General features: G+C 43.8%; 1 protein-coding gene across 1 annotated transcript in view; it reads left to right on the forward strand.

Annotated features, from left to right (window-relative positions):
* Positions 1 to 22,521, forward strand: part of ANGPT1 (angiopoietin 1) — a 199,739-nt gene that overhangs the window by 171,562 nt on the left and 5,656 nt on the right. Inside the window, exon 8 of the mRNA XM_060243325.1 lies at positions 13,652 to 13,782. Within this exon, the coding sequence (XP_060099308.1) occupies positions 13,652 to 13,782 (131 nt within the window). The remainder of the gene's footprint in view (positions 1 to 13,651; positions 13,783 to 22,521) is intronic.

The following is a 22,521-nucleotide window of genomic DNA, read 5'->3' on the forward strand; positions in this document are numbered from 1 at the left end:
AGACCTGCCATTCGCTGCAGCTCGTAGCTCCTGAAATTTGTATTGTTTTCTCCTTCTTAACATTACTGATACACTCATTTATGGAACACCACCTTTATGGAACATTAGTAAAGCCTCCCTGAGCCTGCTTCGGCGGGGAGGGTGAGATATAAATCAAATAAATAAAGCACACACACAAAGAATTTAAAGAACCAATTGCAAATTAACAAATAAAAAGAAATCCTAAAAGTGCCTGAAAGCATGAGTGCAGGAGTGAAGGTGGCACGGTATAGCCTGATCTTGTCAAATCTCAAGAAGCTAAGCAGGGTCAGTACTTGGATGGGAGGCCACCCACCAAGGAAGACTCTGCAGGGTGAGACAATGGTCAACCACCTCTGCTCCTCCCTTGCCTTGAAAGCCCCTTGCTGGGGTCGCTGTAAGTCAGCCATGACTTGATGGCACTTTTCATACACACACACATGCATGATGGCAGCAAGATCCTTTTATGCAGATTCTCTCTAAGGAACTGAACGCTGAATCAGACTGCATGTAAAATCCAAGATATTTATTTTAATGTGATGCTCATTAAGCCATTTAAAATAGCTCAATCTGCTGGCAACCGCATGCTCACTCCATGCCATCTGCACTGCAGCCAACCTCTGCAGCGTAATTTGAAAGGGCCGTTAAATCATTAACACTAGAGGGATTTCAGAAACCAAATTTGCAAAGGAGGAAAGAGAACTGTAACACTATTGTGCTTTTAGGATGGAAGACTGTCAAGAAAACAGACTTCAGGGAGGTTAAGGGGAAAATTAAGTGCATTACCAAATCTTCCATAATGGCAGGGTACTTACCCTTAATGCTCTTCCATGTGCAAGATGTGTAGTCTCATAAATTTCCGTAATGAATTATAACCCAACACATGATTCATCATACTTCAGGGAAACAAGGATCGTGGAGAAAGAGGGACTCTATGTGAACATGGAATTGATACCAATAAAAGATATTCCTCCCTTCAGTCTGACTTCTCAGTTCTTTGCAGCTGTGGTCTCAGGATTTTCACCATGAGTTAGAATCCTTTTTTTTTTTTAAACTAAATGAAAAAGAGTTGTTTGCATTCTGAAGAAATCTAGGAAAAGTATTTATTAGTATCCCTTCTCTGGGGGGAATTCGGGTAGACATTTAGAAGATTCCTAGGCCATCCTAGCTCTCCCATACTACTGGGGGAAGAAAGACTTTAATATTTTACTGCTGGTTTTATTATTGTCATTTCTGATAAACATATATGAACATATGAAGCCGCCTTACACTGAATCAGACCCTCGGTCCATCAAAGTCAGTATTGTCTTCTCAGACTGGCAGCGGCTCTCCAGGGTCTCAAGCTGAGGTTTTTCACACCTATTTGCCTGGACCCTTTTTTGGAGATGCCGGGGATTGAACCTGGGACCTTCTGCTTCCCAAGCAGATGCTCTACCACTGAGCCACCGTCCCTATGATGTATGTTAACCTGCTGCTGGATTCCTATGTATTGCAAACTATTTTAAGTGCTTAATGGGAAGGGACTAAATTTCCAAAACTGGTTGGTGGGATTCATATTCAAATTCACTTTCATTTCTTCCCCATTAAAAACAAATCTGTCTTGCCCCCATTGTAATTAACTTCTTTTTTACTTTTGACAGTTGTATATAAGTGATGTATAAAGTGCAAGGCATATAAACATGACATGCATAGATATGACATAAGTGTGTGTGTGTGTGTGCAAAGGATTGGGGAGACTTGTCTTAGCAGTAGTGTGTGCGAAAAGGATCTAGGGGTCTTAGTGAGTCATACACTGAACATGAGTCAACAGTGTGATGCAGTGACTAAAAAGGCAAATGCAATTTTGGGCTGTATCAACAGAAGTATAGTGTCCAGATCACATGATGTGTTTTTTTTTAGTTTATAGTGTTTTATTGGATCAATCCGATCATACAAACAAAACAAAATGATATCAGACGTTATCAGAAACAAATAAACATAAACATAACATCATCATCTTACTGTAATGGTTTACAGACCCAAAATAGGATTATCATCATCCTAAAACAGCTTCTTACATACAGAGTGAGGTAGTACTATGGTATTATAATCGTCAAATCTACAATTAGTAACTTTCCTTTCTACCTTTCTCCCCAAGTAAAAATATCCATTTAGATTAATAATAATAGTGATAATAATACAGTAGATTGATAAAACTATTATCAGAATAAATTTTAATTTCTTTCCATCTACAAATATACTTTTTCCCATCTTCTTTTTGCTTCCTCCTTCGGGTTACCTTTTATCACATTAGCTAAAATATCCATTTCAACCACTTGCATAATTTTTTGAATTATTTCTTCCCTCTTTGGGAGCGCTTTAGATTTCCAGTTTTGGGCAAATAAAATTCTAGCCGCAGTTATAATATATACTGTAATGAATTCGTCCTCACGCGGGACCATCTCTTTAACTAGCGAGAGTAGCATACATTCTGGCTTGAGAGAAAAATTGACTTTAAGTATGTCTACCAATATTTTATGAATCTCCTTCCAATACTTTTTAGACACACTACAGGTCCACCATAGGTGGTAATACGTTCCTACCCTCGTTTCACATTTCCAACAGGTAGGTGGAATGACATGATTAATTTTATTTAGTAATACCGGCGTAATATGCCATCTATAAAAAAGCTTAAAAAATTTTTCTTGGAAATTGACAGGCTTTATAATCTTGTAGTTATTTCTCCATAACATCTCCCATTGTTCCAGGGTAATATTAATCTTTAAATTATTGGACCATTTTAACATAACATTTTTAACATGATGTGATGGTATCACTTTACTCTGCTCTGGTAAGGCTTCACCTGGAGTATTGTGTTCAATTTTGGGCACCACATTTTAAGAAGGGTATAGACAAGCTGGAACGGGTCCAGAGAAGGGCGATGAAGATGGTGAGGGGTCTGGAGATCAAGTCCTATGAAGAAAGCTTGAAGGAGTTGGGGATGTTTAGCCTGAAGAGGAGGTGGCTGAGAGGTGATATGATCACTATCTCCAAGTACTTGAAGGGCTGTCATCTAGAGGATGGTGTGGAATTGTTTTCTGTGGCCCCGGAAGGTAGGACCAGAACCAATGGGTTGAAATTAAATCAAAAGAGTTTCCAGTTCAACATTAGGAAGACTTCCTGACCTTTAAAGTGATTCCTCAGTGGAACAGGCTTCCTCGGGAGGTGGTGGACTCTCCTTCCTTGGAGGTATTTAAACAGAAGCTAGATGGCCATCTGACAGCAATGAAGATCCTGTGAATTTAGGGGGAGATGTTTGTGAGTTTCCTGCATTGTGCAGGGGGTTGGACGAGATGACCCTAGAGGTCTCTTCCAACTCTATGATTCTATGAGTCTGAGTCCCATCAAGTCACAGCTGATTAATGGCGATCCCATAGAGTTTTCAAGGCAGATGATCAAGCAGAGGTAATTTGCCTCTGCAAAGTCTTCCATGGTGGTCTCCCATCCAAGGTCCAACCCTGCTTAGCTTCTGAGGTCAGAACAGATCCGGCTAAGCTATACCATTCCACATCCCGAAAGGGCATATACAGCAAGCACAGATGGCAATAAAAGATCAAAGAAATAATCAATCACAGCAGGATCTACATGTTTGAGGGGGGAGGGAATTAAAAATGACGCTCCCTTATGGACCCATTCTATCTTATAGTCCCATAGAATAGAATGGACTCCATACCCAATTTGGTGCCCCCCCCCCCGGAGCACCTGGGGCAAGTGGCCCCTCTGCTCTCCCCTAAATCTGGCCCTGAATCACTGAGGCAAGGTGAAATCAGTGACATCACGTGAAACAAGAAAGAGATTAAAATGGTTATGGTTTGGATCTAGGGTTGCCATGTGCCTAGTGGGGGTGGGAGATCCAGTGGAAGAAAGATTTTTTAAAAAATCATTGTCAACAACTGTGTGATATAACATAAGAGTTTTTGGCAGAGAGGTATAGTGTCACTTCTGGATTTTCCTAGACGTTCTGACATAGAAATTATCCTTCTTGGTTTTCCCAGAAGTCACATCATGCCATTGCTGATGGCTAGGATTCCCATTCCCCCATCCGCCAGTGCAAATTCTCCCAATTTTGGAGCCTCCAACCCACCAGCACGGAGATAGCTAGTGGGGGGAACCCACACTCGAAGAGCTGTATTGTTGCCTGAGATGCCTGGCACGATGGCATCATCTGGAAGTGACATCATTGCACCAGCACATCATGCAGGAATGCTATAGCACTTGTCTAAAAAACTCTATGGTGCCATAGAGTTTTTACCCAAATGCTAAAGTGTCCCCTATGCACCATGCCTGCTGGCAGCCAGGTAAGACCTGGCAATGCTACTGATGGTTGTTTGTCCATGTCCTTGACCCACAGAGTCTCTCAGTGATTAGCAGGGTGGGCTTGGCACCCCTACTTAGATCCCCTGGTTCCATGGTGGAAGATGGACAATTTTTGCCACTCTCCCCTCCTGCTACAGACTTAGGCAAATTTTGCCACTTTCCTCTCCTGCCAGTCTCCCTCCTGAAAAAGCATTTCAGAGGGGCATTTGGGGCTGCAACAGAGGGAAAAGTCACAATCTGTAGACAGGAAATTGCTGGTGGATTCAAGTCTGTGACGGAACCGGCCCGATTCTGCCTTCAGACCCGGTTCCGTCAACTCTCTGTTGAATCGCCAACTCCTGGAGGGAGCTATTTCTCCTCCGGCCACTTGGGCTCGCTGCCACCACCTGCTCAGTTTAGGGGTTCAGATTGAGAGGAACAGGACTCCCAATCCCCCTCTCCAGCTCTGAGGCCAGGCCTCAAGGTCCTCTGCCACCCAGTACTTGGGTATCACAGAGACCACAGCACTTCTTTGGGGAACCCCTGGAGGATTGGCACCTTATCCAACTGCATGCCTTCCCCCTTCCCCGGGGCCCCCTTCATAAAGCAGCGTGGTCTAAAGCGGTTGGGGATCTATGTGGTACAGAGTTTGACTGCCAGCATTCAAAACAGTAAAAATATTTAATTAAAAGAGAAAAAGAAAAGAAAAACAAAACAAAAACAGTTGCGTGTAAAAGTTTAGCACAGCACAGCAACCAGCAAGACAAATACAAGGTGGATTTAAACGCATCCTACTGTCCCTGGTCTAAACTTGCCCTGCCTTGTGGATTACTTACTCGGTCTGACTGCCTCGGGCCCTCTTCCTCTTGAGTAGGCCTCTCCCACAGGCAGGAGCTCACACACTGGCCACCTCTTCCTTTGAGCGCCAGCTGAGAACTGGCCTTTTCCCTCCTAACTCAAATAAAAAGAACAAAAGAACTTCCTGCCCCTCTAGGAGGCTTTCCCCCTAGAGTTGCTGGTTTAACTCCAGCAGGGGGGAGGCAATGAGGGGAAGGCTAAAGAACTTCCTGCCCCTCTAGGAGGCTTTCCCCCTAGAGGCACTGGTTTAACTCTGGAAGGGAGGAGGGAATGGAGGGAGGCTAGGCCAAAGCCTACCTTAGTAGTTTAATGTTCCCTTCCAATGAAGCACCAACATTGACTAAGATGGCGTTTCTCCACAAAGTCCATGCCAGCTGATCTCTGGCGTTTATTGTATTTTGTTTTATTGGGAAGTTATTTTATGTTTGTAAGCCATCTTAGGTGTTTCATACAGAAAGGTAGTCTGAAAATGAACCAGTGGCTGAGTATAGACCTCATTCTGCTTCCCTCATGGCCCACTTCCCAAAGTAGGGAGTGGACTCCAGTTGCTCAGCCAGTAATCCCTGCTGTATGTGGTCACTTCAAGCAGGAGGCCAGCTACTGTGGAAGCAAGTAAGGCTTTCCAGAATGTTCTCCAGAATCATCTGAGAGTTCTGACATAGAAACTATCCTTTTCATGTAGATGCTCAGCCTAGGACAAAATCAAAACAACTAAAATTATTGTGAAGGTCACTCTGTCTGAACTAGTCTGACACAACTTCTGTCCCACCAAACTGAGCCACTTGTGGGAAGGGCGGGATATAAATCCCAAATAAATAAATAAATAAATAAACAAACAAACTGAATGTAACAGACAAGACTTTTTTGTGCCATTCTAGATGTGGGTGACCTCATGCTTGTGCAGGATAAGGTTACCAAACTCCAGATGGAGCCTGGAGATCTCACAGATTTACAGGTAATCTCCAGACATAGATCAATTCCTCTGGAGAAAATGGCTGCTTTGGAAGGTGAACTCTATGGCATTGTGCCCTAGTGAGGTCCATCCCTTCCCCAAACCCTGCCTTCTCCCAGATCCACCCCAATGTCTCCAGGTATTTTCCAACACAGAGCTGGCAACCCCCATGCAGAATGATACATTGCCAGTGGGTTTTGCAATCACAAATGGTACAGACTTGATCTGGACACATAATGCAGGCAAATTACATTTTTAGCAGCCCTGAGCAGGTGGGTGGGAAGAGGGAAGTGCACAAATGTTGGAAGTAAGTAGGAGAAAGGGCAGGTGTCCTCAAAGTGCCCTCAGCACTCTCCACCGGCCCCCGCATGCAAACCTGGCACAGGTCCTGTGCAAAGGACATTTTTGTTTCCTGCAAAGGGGATTTGGGTGCACATGGGAGTGCACAGAAGACATTGTAAAGTGGGGGAAGTACTTGTGTGCATCCCCTCACAAAAACCAGGACATCCTACCAAGGCTTTCTGGAGGAGGTGAATCAAACAAGCATGTCCCCCTGTCTGATCCTTTTGTGCTAGCCTTGTGTTCTGACACCCTTCCTCTGGCTTTCCCTGCCAGTTTCATTCTATTTGAAATTGCCTTGAGTTACCAACACCTAATTTATCACCATGCTTTCATTAAGAGGGATGATCTTAGCTGTTCTTGTGTGTATGCTATTGAGAACAAAAGCACTTTCTCCTATTGCAAGATCACATATGTTTCTATGAAGCGGGGCTGGAGGAACACATGGAAAATCTTCCCTCAGCCTCTGAAATTCTATATCCTTTTTAGCAGATGTTCAAACAAGCATTACGTAAAACGATAGCAGAAGGAAAGCTAACAACACTTACAAAAGGCTACATTTTTGAAACTGTCCTTCTCCAGCATAGTTCCTTCACCAAGAAATGAAGTAGATAGGCTTAGGGTCATACTACAAAAATATTATGATGAAACATCAAATTGACCTGCAAACTAATTACAATCCAATTTGAATGCAATACTTCAATTCACGTGATACGAATGTGTGCAACCCCAAAGAGCTCTCGGAATGTGTATGGTTGCAATAATCTGCCTACAGTGGTGAGCAATTAGCAATATGCTAGTGTGAAGGATGTGATGCTTGAAATGAAATCAAGAATTTAGGAATGGGATGGTTAAGTAATAATCTGAAGGCTGGATCTCTCTCCTACCCCATGAAATTTTATCCGGCTGCTGGTGCTCCTGCCAACATTTGATTGATTTGCAATTTGAAAAGGAATCTTCCAAGTTTTGGGTCTTAAGGAGAACTATCCCACACTGCAGTTCATAACTTTCCTTGAAGCTTGTACATAATGCCTAGTCTGATAGGATTGCCAGCCTCCAGGTGGGACCTTGGAATCTCCTGCTTTTACAACTGATCTCTAGCTGTCAGAGATCAGCTCCCCTGGAGAAAATTGCTGCTTTGAAGGGTGGATTCTATGGCATTGTACCATGCCGACACCCTTCCTATCCCCAAACCCCACCCTCTCCCAGATCCTGGCCCCACTGGTGGACCTCCTGGTGGCACTTGGGTTTTTTGGCCACTGTGTGACACAGTGTGTTGGACTGGATGGGCCACTGACCTGATCCAACATGGCTTTTCTTATGCCCTTATCCACCCTCAAAGTCTTCAGGTATTTTTCAACACAGACCTGGTAACCCTGGCCATGCCTGACCACGGGTGCACTGTAACTGTGCTCTGTATTGCTGACTTTATGACAGAGCTTGATCAACTAATATCAAAAATTGAGCATGACAAAAAAAAGGCTTCTTAATAATTTGCCCTGACCTAGATAGCCCAGGCTAGTCCAAGCTTATGAGATCTCAGAATCTAAACAGGGTTAGCCCTGGCTTGTATTTGGATGGCAGACCACCAAAGAAGTCTAGGGTTTCTATGTAGAGACAGGCAATGGCAAACCACCTCTGAACTTGCCTTGAAAATCCTACAGGGTCATCTTAAGTCACTTGTGACTTGATAGCAAAAATGACAAATTTCATATTGTAGTAGCTAATTTAATAAATGTTCCATAACAACCAGGTGGAATGGCCTCTCCTGGAGACAGCTCTGGAGGAGGAGGGAGGAGCCAAATGATTGCTGGTCTGTGATAAACCAATGGAAGAAGCCTCTGTCACTCTTTAACTTCTCCTTCCAATGCAGCTAGCTGGAATGGCAACTGATAGAAATAGTTTGGAAAGGGAATTGGACCAAACATGGGGAAAAAATTCAAAACAGCATTTCAGGCTGCTGGGCAGATGTTAATATTACACTTCTCCCACCTATATTCCTTGGGAAAGAAAATTAATCTTTATTTTATTTTGAAACAAGTTGAGAATAATCAGAAGGGTGATGGGCACATGGGAAGCAAACAATAAGAACAGTACATCTGTGTTGCAGGCTTTATTTAATGTACAATTATTTTATTGGAGAAAAAGTCTGAGTATATTTAAGACATTCCCTTTGATATGCAGTATTAATGGTAGCATTTTCATGGTCACACAAGGTAGGGCAATTCACCTGTGATGCTGGATGGCTTCTAGAAAATTGACTTGTGGAAGCAGTCTATAGTAGAATGTGTTCATACATGTTGTGACCCACTGTATTGGGATGTAGAAGGTGGTCAATGACCCACACATTCAGTGCTGCCCTTGTTCCACTCTCCAACCCAGTAGCCATTCTTTTATGGTCCCAGAATTTTCATACTTTCTATCATTCATTTTGGTATATAATCAGATTGCTTTTATTGCACTTCTCAGTCCCTTCTGTTCATTTGCATCCTTTTTTTCCTGCAATAAAGCAATCCTTGGCAAGTAATGGATGTAAGACACTGCAAATGACAGTAAGCAGTGGGATGCCGCAGGGCTCAGTACTGGGCCCCATGCTCTTTAACTTGTTCATAAATGATTTGGAGTTGAGAGTAAGCAGTGGCTAAGTTTGCAGACGACACTAAATTGTTGTGGTACGAACCAGAAAGGATTGTGAGGCACTCCAAAGGAATCTGTTGAGGCTGGATGAGCATGACAACGTCAACGTGGGCGTCAACGTGGCAGATGAGGTTCAATGCGGCCAAGTGCAAAGTAATGCACATTGGGGCCAAAAATCCCAGCTACAAATACAAGTTGATGGGGTGTGAATTGGCAGAGACTGACCAAGAGAGAGATCTTGGGGTTGTTGTAGATAATGCACTGAAAATGTCAAGACAGTGTGCAATTGCAATAAAAAAGGCCAACACCATGCTGGAAATTATTAGGAAGGGAATTGAAAACAAATCAGCCAGTATCATAATGCCCCTGTATAAATTGATGATGAGGTCTCATTTGGAATACTGTGTACAATTCTGGTCACCGCACCTCAAAAAGGATATTATAGCATTGGAAAAAGTGCAGAAAAGGACAACTAGAATGATTAAAGGTTTGGAACACTTTCCCTATGAAGAAAGGTTCAATACAATACAAGAACTCGTGGGCATTCGATGAAATTGCTGAGCAGAAAGGTTAAAACGGATAAAAGGAAGTATTTCTTCACCCAAAGGGTGATTAACATGTGGAATTCACTGCCACAGGAGGTGGTGGCGGCCACAAGCATAGCCACCTTCAAGAGGAGGTTAGATAAGAATATGGAGCAGAGGTCCATCAGTGGCTATTAGCCACAGTGTGTGTGTGTGTGTGTGTGTGTGTGTGTGTATATATATATATATATATATATATATATATATTTGGCCGCTGTGTGACACAGAATGTTGGACTGGATGGGCCATTGGCCTGATCTAACATGGCTTCTCTTATGTTCTTAAGGTTAAAACGCTTGGGGCTCTTTAGCTTGGAGAAACGTCAACTGCAGGGTGACATGATAGAAGTTTACAAGATTATGCATGGGATGGAGAAAGCAGAGAAAGAAGTACTTTTCCCCCTTTCTCACAATACAAGAACTCGTGGGCATGCAATGAAATTGCTGAGCAGTAGGGTTAGAATGGATAAAAGGAAGTACTTCTTCACCCAAAGGGTGATTAACATGTGGAATTCACAGGACGTGGTGGTGGCTACAAGCATAGCCAGTTTCAAGAGGGGTTGGGATAAAAATATGGTGCAGAGGTCCATCAGTGGCTATTCTCTCTCGGCTTGACTTCGCAAACGACTTCCCATTGCTACACCTTCCAGCTTGAATTCCAGTTGGCATGTCCTCAATAACAGTAATTGGTCCTCCACTGATATTGTGCAGTAGTATCAGTGGTCCTGTGCAGAGGATCAGTGGTCCTCCACTGATATTGTGCAGTCCTCCACTGATATTGTGCAGTAGTAAGAAAGGTGCAGTAGTCCACGTCTGTTGCAGGCTCGCTGGTGGCTGACAAGACCAATGTGGGACAGGCAGGTCCGGCCACAGTGGCTGCAGGGAAAAGTCTGATTTGGGGTTGGTGCTGTGGCAGTACGATTCTTCCTCGATCTCCTTTTGTCCTCAAGACCAGCTATTAGTCACAACAGTGGCTATTAGTCACAGCATATTATTGGAACTGTTTGGGGCAGTGATGCTCTGTATTCTTGGTGCTTGGGGGGGCAAAGTGGAAGGGCTTTTAGCCCCACTTGTGAACCTTCTTTTTTGGGGGCCACTGTGAGACACAGAGTGTTGAACTGGATGGGCCATTGGCCTGATCCAACATGGCTTCTCTTATGTTCTTATGTCCTTAAATGGAGAAGAATTCATGTAAGGCAGCTTTGTTATTTCTTCCCATCCCACTGCAGCACAGTGTGCCCCCTGCCCAAAATTCAGTCACAAACTCTGAGGCCATCATAGCATGGTATGGAGCATAAAGGTGGGGGGGGGGACTGGTGGGGGTGGTTTTGTTTATTTAAAACATTTTATGCCACCTTTCCACTCAGCCTGAGTCCCCAAGGTGAAGTGCATAAAAACATTTAAACATGTGAATAATTAAAATTATAAAATAAATCAATTAAAAGCATATAACAAACAATATCAGTGGAGGACCAATCACTGTTATTGAGGACATGCCAACTGGAATTCAAGCTGGAAGGTGTAGCAATGGGAACTTGCTCATCCAGTCTTGCATGAACCCCTCCATGTGTGTGTATAAAGTTCTGCCAGGTCACAGCTGACTTATGGTGATCCTAGAAAGGGGATTTCAAGGCAAGTGAAAAGCAGAGGTGGTTGGCCATTGCCGCCTTCTACGGAGTCTTCCCTGGTGGTCTACCATCCAAGTGTCAAACCTGTTTAGCTTCCAAGATCTGGCAAGATCAGAGAATACCATGCTGACTTCTCTCCTGCCTTTCCATGAACAGACATAAATAGAATTGGTTTGTGTTTGCTAAATTGTTCCTTCAGCTATGGATTCTTTCCACTGTGTCCCAAATCATCTGGGAAATCTCCTGCCCTTCAGGAACAACTGGAGATAGGGGGATAAGAGGCTGATCTGGGAAAGAGAAGGCTGCTGTTCACTACACTGCTCTTCATTACCCGGAATCTTGGAGTGGCCTAAAATCAAGCTCCCTTCTGCTTGTGGTTCCTTGGAATACAAGCCTAAAAGCCTATTGACATTCTTTAATGGGATTCACACATCCAGGAAAGGGACTCCTGGGTCTTCAGCATTTTCCTCTGTTATCTTTGTAGTGGTCTTGAGGCCTACCTGAAAGTGTCTCCCAGGACCACATTTTAAGAACCACTGTTCTCACTTGATGTGTGTTTTACTGGTGTCAGGTTCCCTTTTTTTGAATGCTGATATCTGCTTCTGTGGGTCTGGCAAAGATAATGCACTGACGACATGTGACAGTTTAAAATAAGCTTGCAGATACCATGTTCTGCAGTCATTTTTCTATCAGCGCTACTCCAGAGGAGTTTATTTTCCTCTGGGGGGAAAGAAAAGAAAGATCATTTACCAAAATAAGCTGTCAAGTCTCCAAGTCCAGTAAATCTAGAATGCTTTAATCTCAATTTGGTTTGTTTATATTCAAGTGAAAAAAAAAAGCATCAGGACCAGCCGAATACTTTTAAATATATTGCTCGCAAACTTAGATATCATTTTCTAAAGCAATATACAAACTAATTGGCCCTACATTTCAACTGGGCCTCATAAAGCTTGTCTCTTTTTATATCCAGCCTTTCTCTGTTTTGACTTTTTCCACGATCCTTTATCTTAGCCCTGCTGTTGGAGCCTTCCCTGCATGCATTAATCACTCGGTTTTGAGTGACTAGTTCTTCCTAACATTGTGTGCTAAATATTAGGGGGCGGGAGAGAGAGTTTCTCACTTTTTAAACTGAAATGTGTCAAAGGAGAAGCAACATCATTCTCTTGAATAGGTGTTGTGATGTAAAAATTCATTGGCCATGATCCACTGGCATGTCTCCCTGAGTGGATCTCATTGGGTTGCGTTTATTTATTCTGATGTATACTCAGCCCTTCCTATTAAGGCAGGGATTCCCATTTGCTTCAGTCGCGTTTATGCAGGAGACTTTCCCAAGAGACTGCTATTTTTCACTCCTGAGAGAAAGGATGGGATCAAAACTGCCAAAAATAAATAAAAACATATTAAAATGTTCACTAGACTTCTAAATGGTAAAGCAAATTTAGGTTAAGCATGATAAATGGTATCTCTTTTTGCAAGGATACTTGCATAAGTTTTTTTTTCTTTTTCTGTTCACTGAGTATTAACTGTTAAATATTGTTTGGAATTCTTATGAAATAAGGTAACTACTCTCCAAGGCTGAAAGGGCCAAAATACGGTCCTTCTCAAACATCACCGTAGGCATTTCCTTAGCATATCTGATAATACTTTTAGATGAAGGTGTCTAAACTTCTCCTGTCTGATAGCTGGTCTTAAAGAATCTGTTTTGGGAATAGAAATTTCCCAGCATGCACCTCAAAATCACATCATTTCTCCTACCATTGCTACCTTGTTCTACCATAAGGTCACCAGTCTGAGGTTCCAGCACAGGTCCCAAACTACTTCCTGCTCAGCACATGCATGGGAGAAGATGGGTTATATATCCCTGTTATCCTCTATTACTTTTCTCATGCAACTGCCACATACGAAATTAGACGATTGGCCCATCAAGGTCAATCTTGTCTACTCAGACTGTCAGCAGCTCTGTTTTAGGCAGATCTCTTTCCCATCATCTACTACAACATCCCTTTGTAAGAACTTGGAAATGCCAGGGACCTTCTGCAATCCAAGAAGATGCTCTATCCCTGAGTCGTGGCATCTCCCAGAGCCCCATTCTCTGCTCAGATATGCTATTTTTGATTCAAGCAGTATAATTATGAATGCAGCTCTGCAGGAACTAGTATTACCTTTGTTCCCTAACTGCTGAAATATTGTGTTTCCAGAAAGCTTTCTGATTTACCCCCGAAGCCCTGTGTAAATTGTTGCAATTGCATTTAATAATAATGAGTCCTTTGATAATAATGACTCCCTCCACTTCTCTTTTAGGCTGTATCTGAAGGGTCACTCAGGAACAGCAGGAAAGCAAAGCAGCCTTATCTTGCATGGGGCTGACTTCAGTACCAAAGATGCTGACAATGACAACTGTATGTGCAAGTGTGCTCTTATGCTAACAGGAGGTAAGCCCAAATGAACACATACAATAAATGTGAAAAGAGGTGATTTAAGCTGTATTGGAATTAGTATCTTTCTAACTAACTACTGACATTAATTCTCTAGCATTCAAGTAAGGGGTGTGTAGTGGTTAGAGCTATGCTATCTCCCCACACACCAGAAAGTTACCTCTGAGTGCTGTGGTGCCTGCCAGTGTGTTTTCTGCTGTTCAATTGCTCCTTGAGCCTTGGAGGAAAACCCAGATTTCGGAATGGAAAAACAAGGGGGGAAATGGATAGCAAAGCACTGAGTCAGGAGAGTACATTATAGCTATGCATGCTGGCCTGGCAATAAAGAATTACATTTCTAGGCTTGGTAACCTTTTCTGGTGGATGTATAAGGAAACTGGAAACTGAAACTAGGGTTACCATGTCCTCTTTTTTTGCTGCCCCTGCCCCTAATGGCAGCCATTTCATGACATTGTACAATTATACATTGGGATTATCTTTTGGGGCTCTTTAAATTAAACTGATGAAAATGTATTCATTTTTGGTTAGGAGGCTAAGCCTGTTTTGCCGTATAGTCCCTCATGGAGGCAAGCTTCAACTTAAATAATAGGGGTATTTATTTAAAATAAGATTTGTCATTGTGATCAGTGATTTGAAGTAGTCAGTGGGGAAATATATCTTCTTTTTTTGCTTTTCAACATATGGTAATTCTACAACCAAACAACAAATCAAAGAGCTGTCCCTGCTCCTAGTGACAGCCATTTTGTCACACCATGTTCCAGCACAATTACACTTTGGGATTACCCTTTCCCCAAGCAGCTGTTTTGTGGCGGCACCCACTACTTTTTCTCAAAGTGATCACAACAGGAATGTGTGCTTCTGAGTGGAAATGTTAGCCTGGGAAAACCCTGATCCTAATCTCCATTAAGCCATGATCACTCTCTCTCAGCTTAACTTACCTCTTGGGGTTGTTCTGAGGGTAAAGCGGGATGATATCACCACATACACCGCCATCAACTGCTTGACAAAGTGTGTGAGAAAACTTAACCAGTGTGGGTACTGTAGTGCCACCTGCAGCAAGGAACTCATTTGAACACTATCTTGTGATATTGCAGCATCACTTCTGGCTGCATAGATGGAAGTGATGTCACTTCTTGTTATGCAGCTGGAAATGACATTTCAATGTCACAGACAGCTGTTTCAGCTCCCCTATATTTTTCCTTACCACACTTTCAAGCATCCTTAGAGGTTAGAGACAACCTGGCCTCCCTAAGTGAAAATAAGTTTCAAGGCTCCAGTTTTAGGTAACCAAAACTTCAGAAAAGGTGGGAGATGTATGGGGCATCAGCACATCTAGCACTGTTACTAAATGTTCTCTGGAAGAAAATATTAAATAACTCCCCTGGGGGGGGCATTGTTCAGTGTATGGAAACAGCTTGGGGGGAGGGCAGGAACCCCTCCCCAAACAGCAGTTCAATCTGAAAAATACTCTCTTTGATCATTCAAATGATATTCCTGCTGATGCCATGTGACTGCAGGGGAAACAAGTTGGGTTCAGGAAACCCAGATTCATCTAGTGAAAGGTATAATGTATTTTGGCCTTAAGTCTTTCTCTGACATAGAAAGCCTTCCTGCATTGGAAATAGACCTTTTATAAAAACTTTCTCCATAGATGGTGCTGGTAAAAATAAATTCCTGAAGAGAAGGAAGTCTATGTTCCCTGGGTATAGAGCAGGGGTTACTGGGAAATGGGGGGAGGTAGTTGTGAATTTCCTGTGTTAAGGGGGGTGGGGTTGGACTTGATGACCACTGAGGTACTTTCCAGCTCTTTGTTTCTATGTTTCTTCATCAAAGGAAAGCTATATGGAGGGCAGCCTCATTGTAGTCCATGAAAGGTCAATGAATACATTTTAGCCAGTGAAGAAGGTCATTGAAAGGAATCTACTACCAAAAGCATATGATTCTCTTAGCCATTTTAAGTCACACTTCTTTGAATGGAGAATGTTTCCAGTCTTTAAAAAGGATAAATATACAAATAAGGAAACATTTCTGTTCTTCAGCTTTATGACAAATAAATCTTGAGTCATTGTTTTATCACAAGAACTACTAAATGCTAGTTTTTAAACATTACTAAATATGATTCTTGTACATTTGTTTCCTTGGACTTGCCAGGTACAAGGAGTTTCCACAGAAGTGGCATTTTAAGGACTTCACAACACTGAGCATTGGAAAGATGTATTTAATTTTTACTAGCAAAAAGTGGCTAGATAACAAAATTATAAAATTCATATTTGAGCAAATTGTGTTGGTAGAGAAGCTTATCTTGCGTGGGACTGTTGGTCTTGGCAACCCCATAGGCAGTCCTTTGTTATAAATTATATAGAATACAAGGAGATATCAAGCTATCTTGACAATTCTGGGTAGTCTTTATTTATTTATATTATTTATTTATAACTTATATTTTTATACCACAGTTCTTTGAGTTCACAGAGCTCAGGGCGGTTAACAACTACAAATTAAAATCCAAAAAGATTAAAATAGCTAAAACAACATTAGATGGCATCAAAGCCATTTAACAGTTTACATCACTGTCTTGCAATAAGCAGGAGAAAGCAAGGTGGAGGAGGGGAAGGGAGTGCCAGATAAGGTGGTACCCATTGCTGCCCTCAACCAAAAGCCTGGTGGAACATATCTGCCTTGCATGCTCCTGCAGAACTGCACAAAGTACCACAGTGAGCAGATGTAATTTGGCAAAGAGTTCCACCAGGTGGGAGCCAGGCTGGAAAGGTCCTGGCTGTGGTTAAGGGCAGCCAGATGTCTTTAGGGCAAGGGGTCACCATTAAATTGTTCTCAGCAGAGTGTAAAGCTCTTCAGGGGACATACCAGAAGAGGTTGTCCCAAAGATATATGGGTCCCAGACTGCTGAAGGCCTTAAAGGTCAGTACCAAAACCTGAATCAGTATTCCAAGAAGCCATGTTGAATGGCATTCTCATTAGGACCTGTACCCCCACATTCTGGACCAGCTGGAGTTTCTACAGCATAAAGTGAGTTACATTGATCCAATTTGGAGGTGACCATTGCATTAGGGTTGCCAAGTCCTCTTCATTCCCCAGCAGGGGACAGTCATGTGCGTGCTGCATGCCGTGCAATGAAATGATGTCATCAATGACTCCCAGAAGTGACATCATCAAAATGGCGGTGCTTGCACGGGGCTGCTCTAGGCGTTTCCGGGAAAACTCTATGGTTTTCCAGATGCTCTAGCCATTTGTGAGGATAAAATTCTATGGCACTTATTGCACCATAGAGTTTTACCTCCCAAATGGCTAGAACGTCCTGGAAAACCATAGAGTTTTACTGGAAATGCCTAGAGCAGCCCCGCATGGTGCCACCATTTTGATGATGTCACTTCCGGGTAACATTATCATGCCAGCGAAATGGAGGGAGGTTCCCCCCACCGCCCCAATGTGGGCTGGTGGGTTGAGAACCACCAGTTCAATCCCTTGTAGGTCCAGTTAAAAGAATTGGGATAAGTGCACAGATTACCTCTGTCTGTACATCCTCTCAAATTATATTTCAGAATAGTATGTCCACATGCTCAGCTGCTAGGGTTAACCAACCTCAAAGTCAAGACTCAAGTCAAGTAGCACCTTAAAAACCAACAAGATTTCTAGGGCCCATGCTTTCAAGAGTCAAAGCTCCCTTTGGCAGATACTTCAGCAGATCTGATGTAAGGAGTTTTGACTCTTGAAAGCTTAAATCCTGGAAATCTTGTTGGTCTTTAAGGTGCTCCTGGACTCAAATCTTGTTTTTCTACTGCAGACCAAAATGGCTGCCCAACTGAACATATCTCAAGGTATGGCCTGGAGTTCTCCCAGAATGACAACTCATCTCCGGCCTACAGAGATCTGTTCCTATGGAGGATATGGCAGCTTCAGAAGGTAGGCTGAATGGTATTACATCCCTGCTGAACTCCTTCCCCTTCCCAGACTCTGACCTCCCTAATATCCAGGAATTTCTTTGTCCTGGAGTTAGGAACCCTATCAATTACCAGCCATCAAGCATTGCAAAATCAAGTTGTTGCAAGGCAAGATGTGTGTATCTACATGTGAACCAGCTTTTTAGCCCTCCCAGGAGAACACATTGTATCTCCAAACTCTAAACATCCTGTCTCTGCAGTGTGGGAGGCTTTGATGCCCCAAAAGAGAAAAAAGACTGGCAATATCTCAGAACTGAAAGATGATAAAAAGATGCCATGCTTCAAACAAATGGGAGTTCCTGCTTAGTAAGATGTACTGAATTAAAACTGGCAGATGCTCATCTAGTAATGTAAACAACAGCAGGGGATACAGATATGCTAGGGGAGTTATTTACTACACTTCCTCACTCCAAATCCATGAAAAGCCTCCTGGAGCATTTGAGGCTGGTATAATTTCTGGTATGAATGAATAAATGTTTATCATTGGAATCATTGGCCATAACAATATTTGCAGTGTTTATGCAACAACAAAAGCATTGACCAGAACCATAGGAAAACCAACAGCCAGAATAAGGGGAAGATCGATTTACAAACAGTGCCATTTCATGTTGCCTCTTGCAGAGTGATATTGTCTTGGTGAGCATCTGCTTGCTGTCCAGTCCAGGGGCCCACAATGCCTGTGGGTGCTTTGAGGATTTTGAAATGGGGAGTAGGCACTATAACAAACTAGCTGCCATGGGAGGCAGTGACAGAATGGTTGCCAAAGCGTGCTGAGGTCAGTCATCAGATGTTGGGAGGTTGCAAGTCAAGCACCCTCCTACAATGTGGGTATCTGTTTCTAAATAGGGTTTTTTTTAAAAAAAATATAAAGGGCTCATGGGTGGTCTTGTTAAGAAAAATCCTCTTAATTCCTCTTTACCCAACAATCCAGCAATCTTTATCCAATCTTTATCCAACAATCCCCTTATTTTCCTCTTTTTAGGAACTTGGAGTCTGTTTCTAATCAGTTCTGTCTTGAATTCAAAGAGATCAGGGGCAGGAAGGGAGGTTTTGCAGAATTTTGAAATTTCAGTTTATCAGTGCTTGGAGGCAAGCAATATCTTCCCAGACCTTCCTGTCTTTATGCTAGAGCACCACCCTGTAGTGCATAGCATAAAACAACTGGAATAGCTGAAGAGTGCATTGATTTCTCTACAATGGAAAATAAATAAGAAACCCATCTTTGAAAAGCAGGGAGGGGAAGGAATTAATGGCTATATCTAAAAAGTGCATTTCAGAAAAAGAAATCCCTTTCCATAATAACATGGGCTCTTCTGAAGCACTTCGCACTCCCAGGAGATGAAGGCAAGCCAGGACTTGGTTTTGGAGAAGAGAAGCTTAATCAAACAAATGGGCAACAGGAAGCCTATTGGCAGCTGCCCACTCCTGGGTTCCCCTTTGGGGAACTTACCTAGTCCCCTTTGGGGAACTTACCTAGGGAACTTACCTAGTCAGTTTTACCACTCCATTGACTTGCATGAGACTATGGCTATTATCGAAGAAGTGGCTGCACTTAGAACATAGGATAGAATGTACCAATCAAGCTACCGATGCTGGATTGGCAATGGTGTAGCAAGGTAACAGAATGAATGGTAAAGGTCCCTCAGCAGTCTTTCTTATGCCTTCTTTAACTGATAGTGAATGGGGCTTTTTTGTAAATAATTCATCTCTAGCAGCCAGCAGCATCGCTGCTTGGCTGCAGGGATGTCTTTGCCTCCCTGGAAGGAAAAGGGAGGACTTCTGCTGCCCGTTTGGGCGTGATTCTGAGGGGACGGAGCTTGCTGCTGTAATGGCAGCACCATCCGCCCCCTATCTCAGCACCCACGCCATTCAATAGTGACCCATTGGCTGAGTCCCAGCTGAGAGCTGATTGAAGTTCTCTGAGCCTGATGTGCAGCCCAAAACACATCACTGTTTCCACAGATGAGAACTTGGCTCCTCTGGCAGAAACAACAGCATCTTAAGGGAAAAATAGTCAAACTATAAAAAATAGCCATAAAATTCATGTTACAACCACATGAAGTTTGGGATTGAGCAAGGGCGAATATAAGATTTATGTTTTTGATTCTAAAGGAGTGGGTACCAAACCGCACCCCGGACACCCAAGCGTAACTAAAGCCCGAGTAGTCACAGCCCAAACTGATGTTTTGTCAACAGACAGCGGTTGAGGTGACAAAAACAAAATTTTATCCCTAGGACCATGCACTGCCAAATAAGCAGCCAAATCGGAAAGAGGACACAACTCCTACTCAGAGTATGTCTCCTTATACCCCAACGCCTTACTAGCAAAAGCCAGAGCAGACAGGCATCCCCTAATGGATCGCACTGCCAGTCCCACACCTTTAAAGAAACACCGTAGCGGAGCAACTGTTCCAACGGGAGGGGCCAAACAATGCGATACCCTACCTCTGACCTAAAGCCCTCAAACTGCCACGTGACATGTTCATAAAACTTCCTGGTGCTGGACACAATGGCTAGGTCTATCGCTCTGCAGGCCTCGGCTCTCCAATCAGCCATAGCTCCTGGGGCATTTGCGCTGGCTCTCAATCAGCTTCAGGGTCTAGCTGATGAAACCTCTCCATATGTTTACAAGAGAGAGTGTCAGCCACCCCATTATTCATCCCAGGAGCATGCATTGGCAGAAAACAGTATGTTAAGCTGCAGACAATGCAGAGTGAAGGCCCACACCAGCTTCATAACTCATTGAGCTTTGGCTGAAAGGGAATTAATGACAAGAACCACTGCCATGTTATCACACCAAGAATGAATAGTGATTGGCCATATAACTCCCCCACAACCAAACAGCAATAAGAATGGGAAAGAATTCAAGTAACGTAAGATCTAGGTTCACACCTGTGTGAACCCAGGAATCTGGCCATATATCTGCGCACCAATGTCCGCAAAAATAAACCTCAAAACCTAAAGACCCAGCAGCATCAGACATCACCTGAAGCTCTGCTTCAAGTTTCATGTCTGCCCTCCAAAATGAGATCCCATTAAAGGACGCCAAAAAAAATTCCTGCAGCCAGATGGACAGGGAGAAAGAAGTCCCACCTTTATCAGACAGGGCCCCTATTCCAGTTTAGTAATTACCTCCACTCCCGCCCTGCTTCTTTTGGCCTTTATGTGGCTGGGCTCTGGGGCTGTTACTAAAAGAGGGAGAGCCACCACACATGGGGCATTCATGCCTGTGCTGGCAAGCCTTCCTACTACATACTCCCTGGGACCCAAACTCCCAGCAAAGCAAGCAGGGTTGAACTGCCTGCCCCGTAGAACTTCAGGAAGAAGATGAAGTCACAGATGTCCTGGCAACCAAATGTCATAATCAGAGCAGTCACTCAAATTTGGTTATGCAGGGGACATGACTTGGAGCCAAAGCTGCTGGTGGATGCAATCCTGCTGGAGGGAGGGGTATAAAGCAGCCCACATCCTGAACTGTTTGTCATATAGAATCCAAGCAGGCCCATTAAACATTGTATACCCCTTATAAATAATATCCATATACTGGATAAGCAAAGCAGCCCTCCAAGGCTGGGCGCGTGCTATCACACCCGCATATCTGAAAAACCCCGGCAATTGGCCCAAGTCCAGTCCACTTTCCTCTTCTTCAATTTTTCTTTTTCTTCACCAGCCAAATCCTCCTTATCTTTCTTTTCCAACTCCCAGAACAGGAGGGAAAAGATATCCACATATTCACCCTTTAAAATCTTATCTTTGCTGCAGGCAACAAATGATCACCCAAAAGGTAACGCTACATCCCTAAAAGGCAAGGCAGCAAAGGGGGGCCACCCCATAAGAAGCACCCAAGGGTAAAGGGAAGCCTCAACCCCCTAAAACAGGACCTGACATGCCATGTTGCCCTGGTACAGGCCAAAGCCCATAGGGGCCAAACTGCCCTGATGGCCAAGCCCAAGCTTGCTGCGTACCAATGCCAGAGGACAGGGGAATACTTGGAGCCCCTGTGGCAGTGCTAGGAGCAGCAGGGCCCCATGAACTCCACGGCCAAGTTGGCCCAGTGTATGCCTGTGGAGTGTTTGCAGCCTTACCCACTCCCATCGGTACCAGCGCTGACCCTAGGACCACCCTAGGAAATGGAGCTGCACCCCCATCTGGATGGCCGAAACCCATGGCTCCTCCAGTGATGTTTCCTGCAGACCTACCCTCAAGGATAGACAACCTGGTTAATATATCAGCTTGAAATGCTACCCAATAATTTTTTTTTTGGGGGGGGGGGGGGGTTGGAATATCTAAGCCTAATACCAGATGTCTGCTCCAGAGTCATAAGCCTTCTCAGAATGGCTGTATTCACCCCATCCTCGCCTTCCTCATCTGAATACAATGAAAGGGAGGGTGGCCTTTCTGGAGGGGCCTTTAAGGCTTGACTGGAGGAGGCCTTCAATTGAGACGTGCGTCTGGTGGTTGGACCCTCTGGGGCTTGCCTTCTTGCTGGGCTGGCCTGGCAGGAGCTGTGCCATACAGCTCCGACTGGGGGCTGGGTCCCTCACCCATTGAATGGCAGCGGAGGGGTCTGTTGAGACCCCTGGCCCTGACCAGGCTGCAGTTTCAGTACTGGAGGGTGCCTTCCATTGAGACATGCAGACCCTGGATTGAGACCCCTGGCCCTGACCAGGCTGCAGTTTCAGTACTGGAAGGTGCCTTCCATTGAGACATGCAGACCCTGGATTGTCTTCTTGCTGAGCTGACCTGGCGGGAGCTGGGTCCCTCAACTGTGGAATGGCAG

This window comes from Heteronotia binoei, chromosome 7 (genome assembly GCF_032191835.1).
Source record: "Heteronotia binoei isolate CCM8104 ecotype False Entrance Well chromosome 7, APGP_CSIRO_Hbin_v1, whole genome shotgun sequence".
In the NCBI taxonomy this organism is placed as follows: Eukaryota; Metazoa; Chordata; class Lepidosauria; order Squamata; family Gekkonidae; genus Heteronotia; species Heteronotia binoei.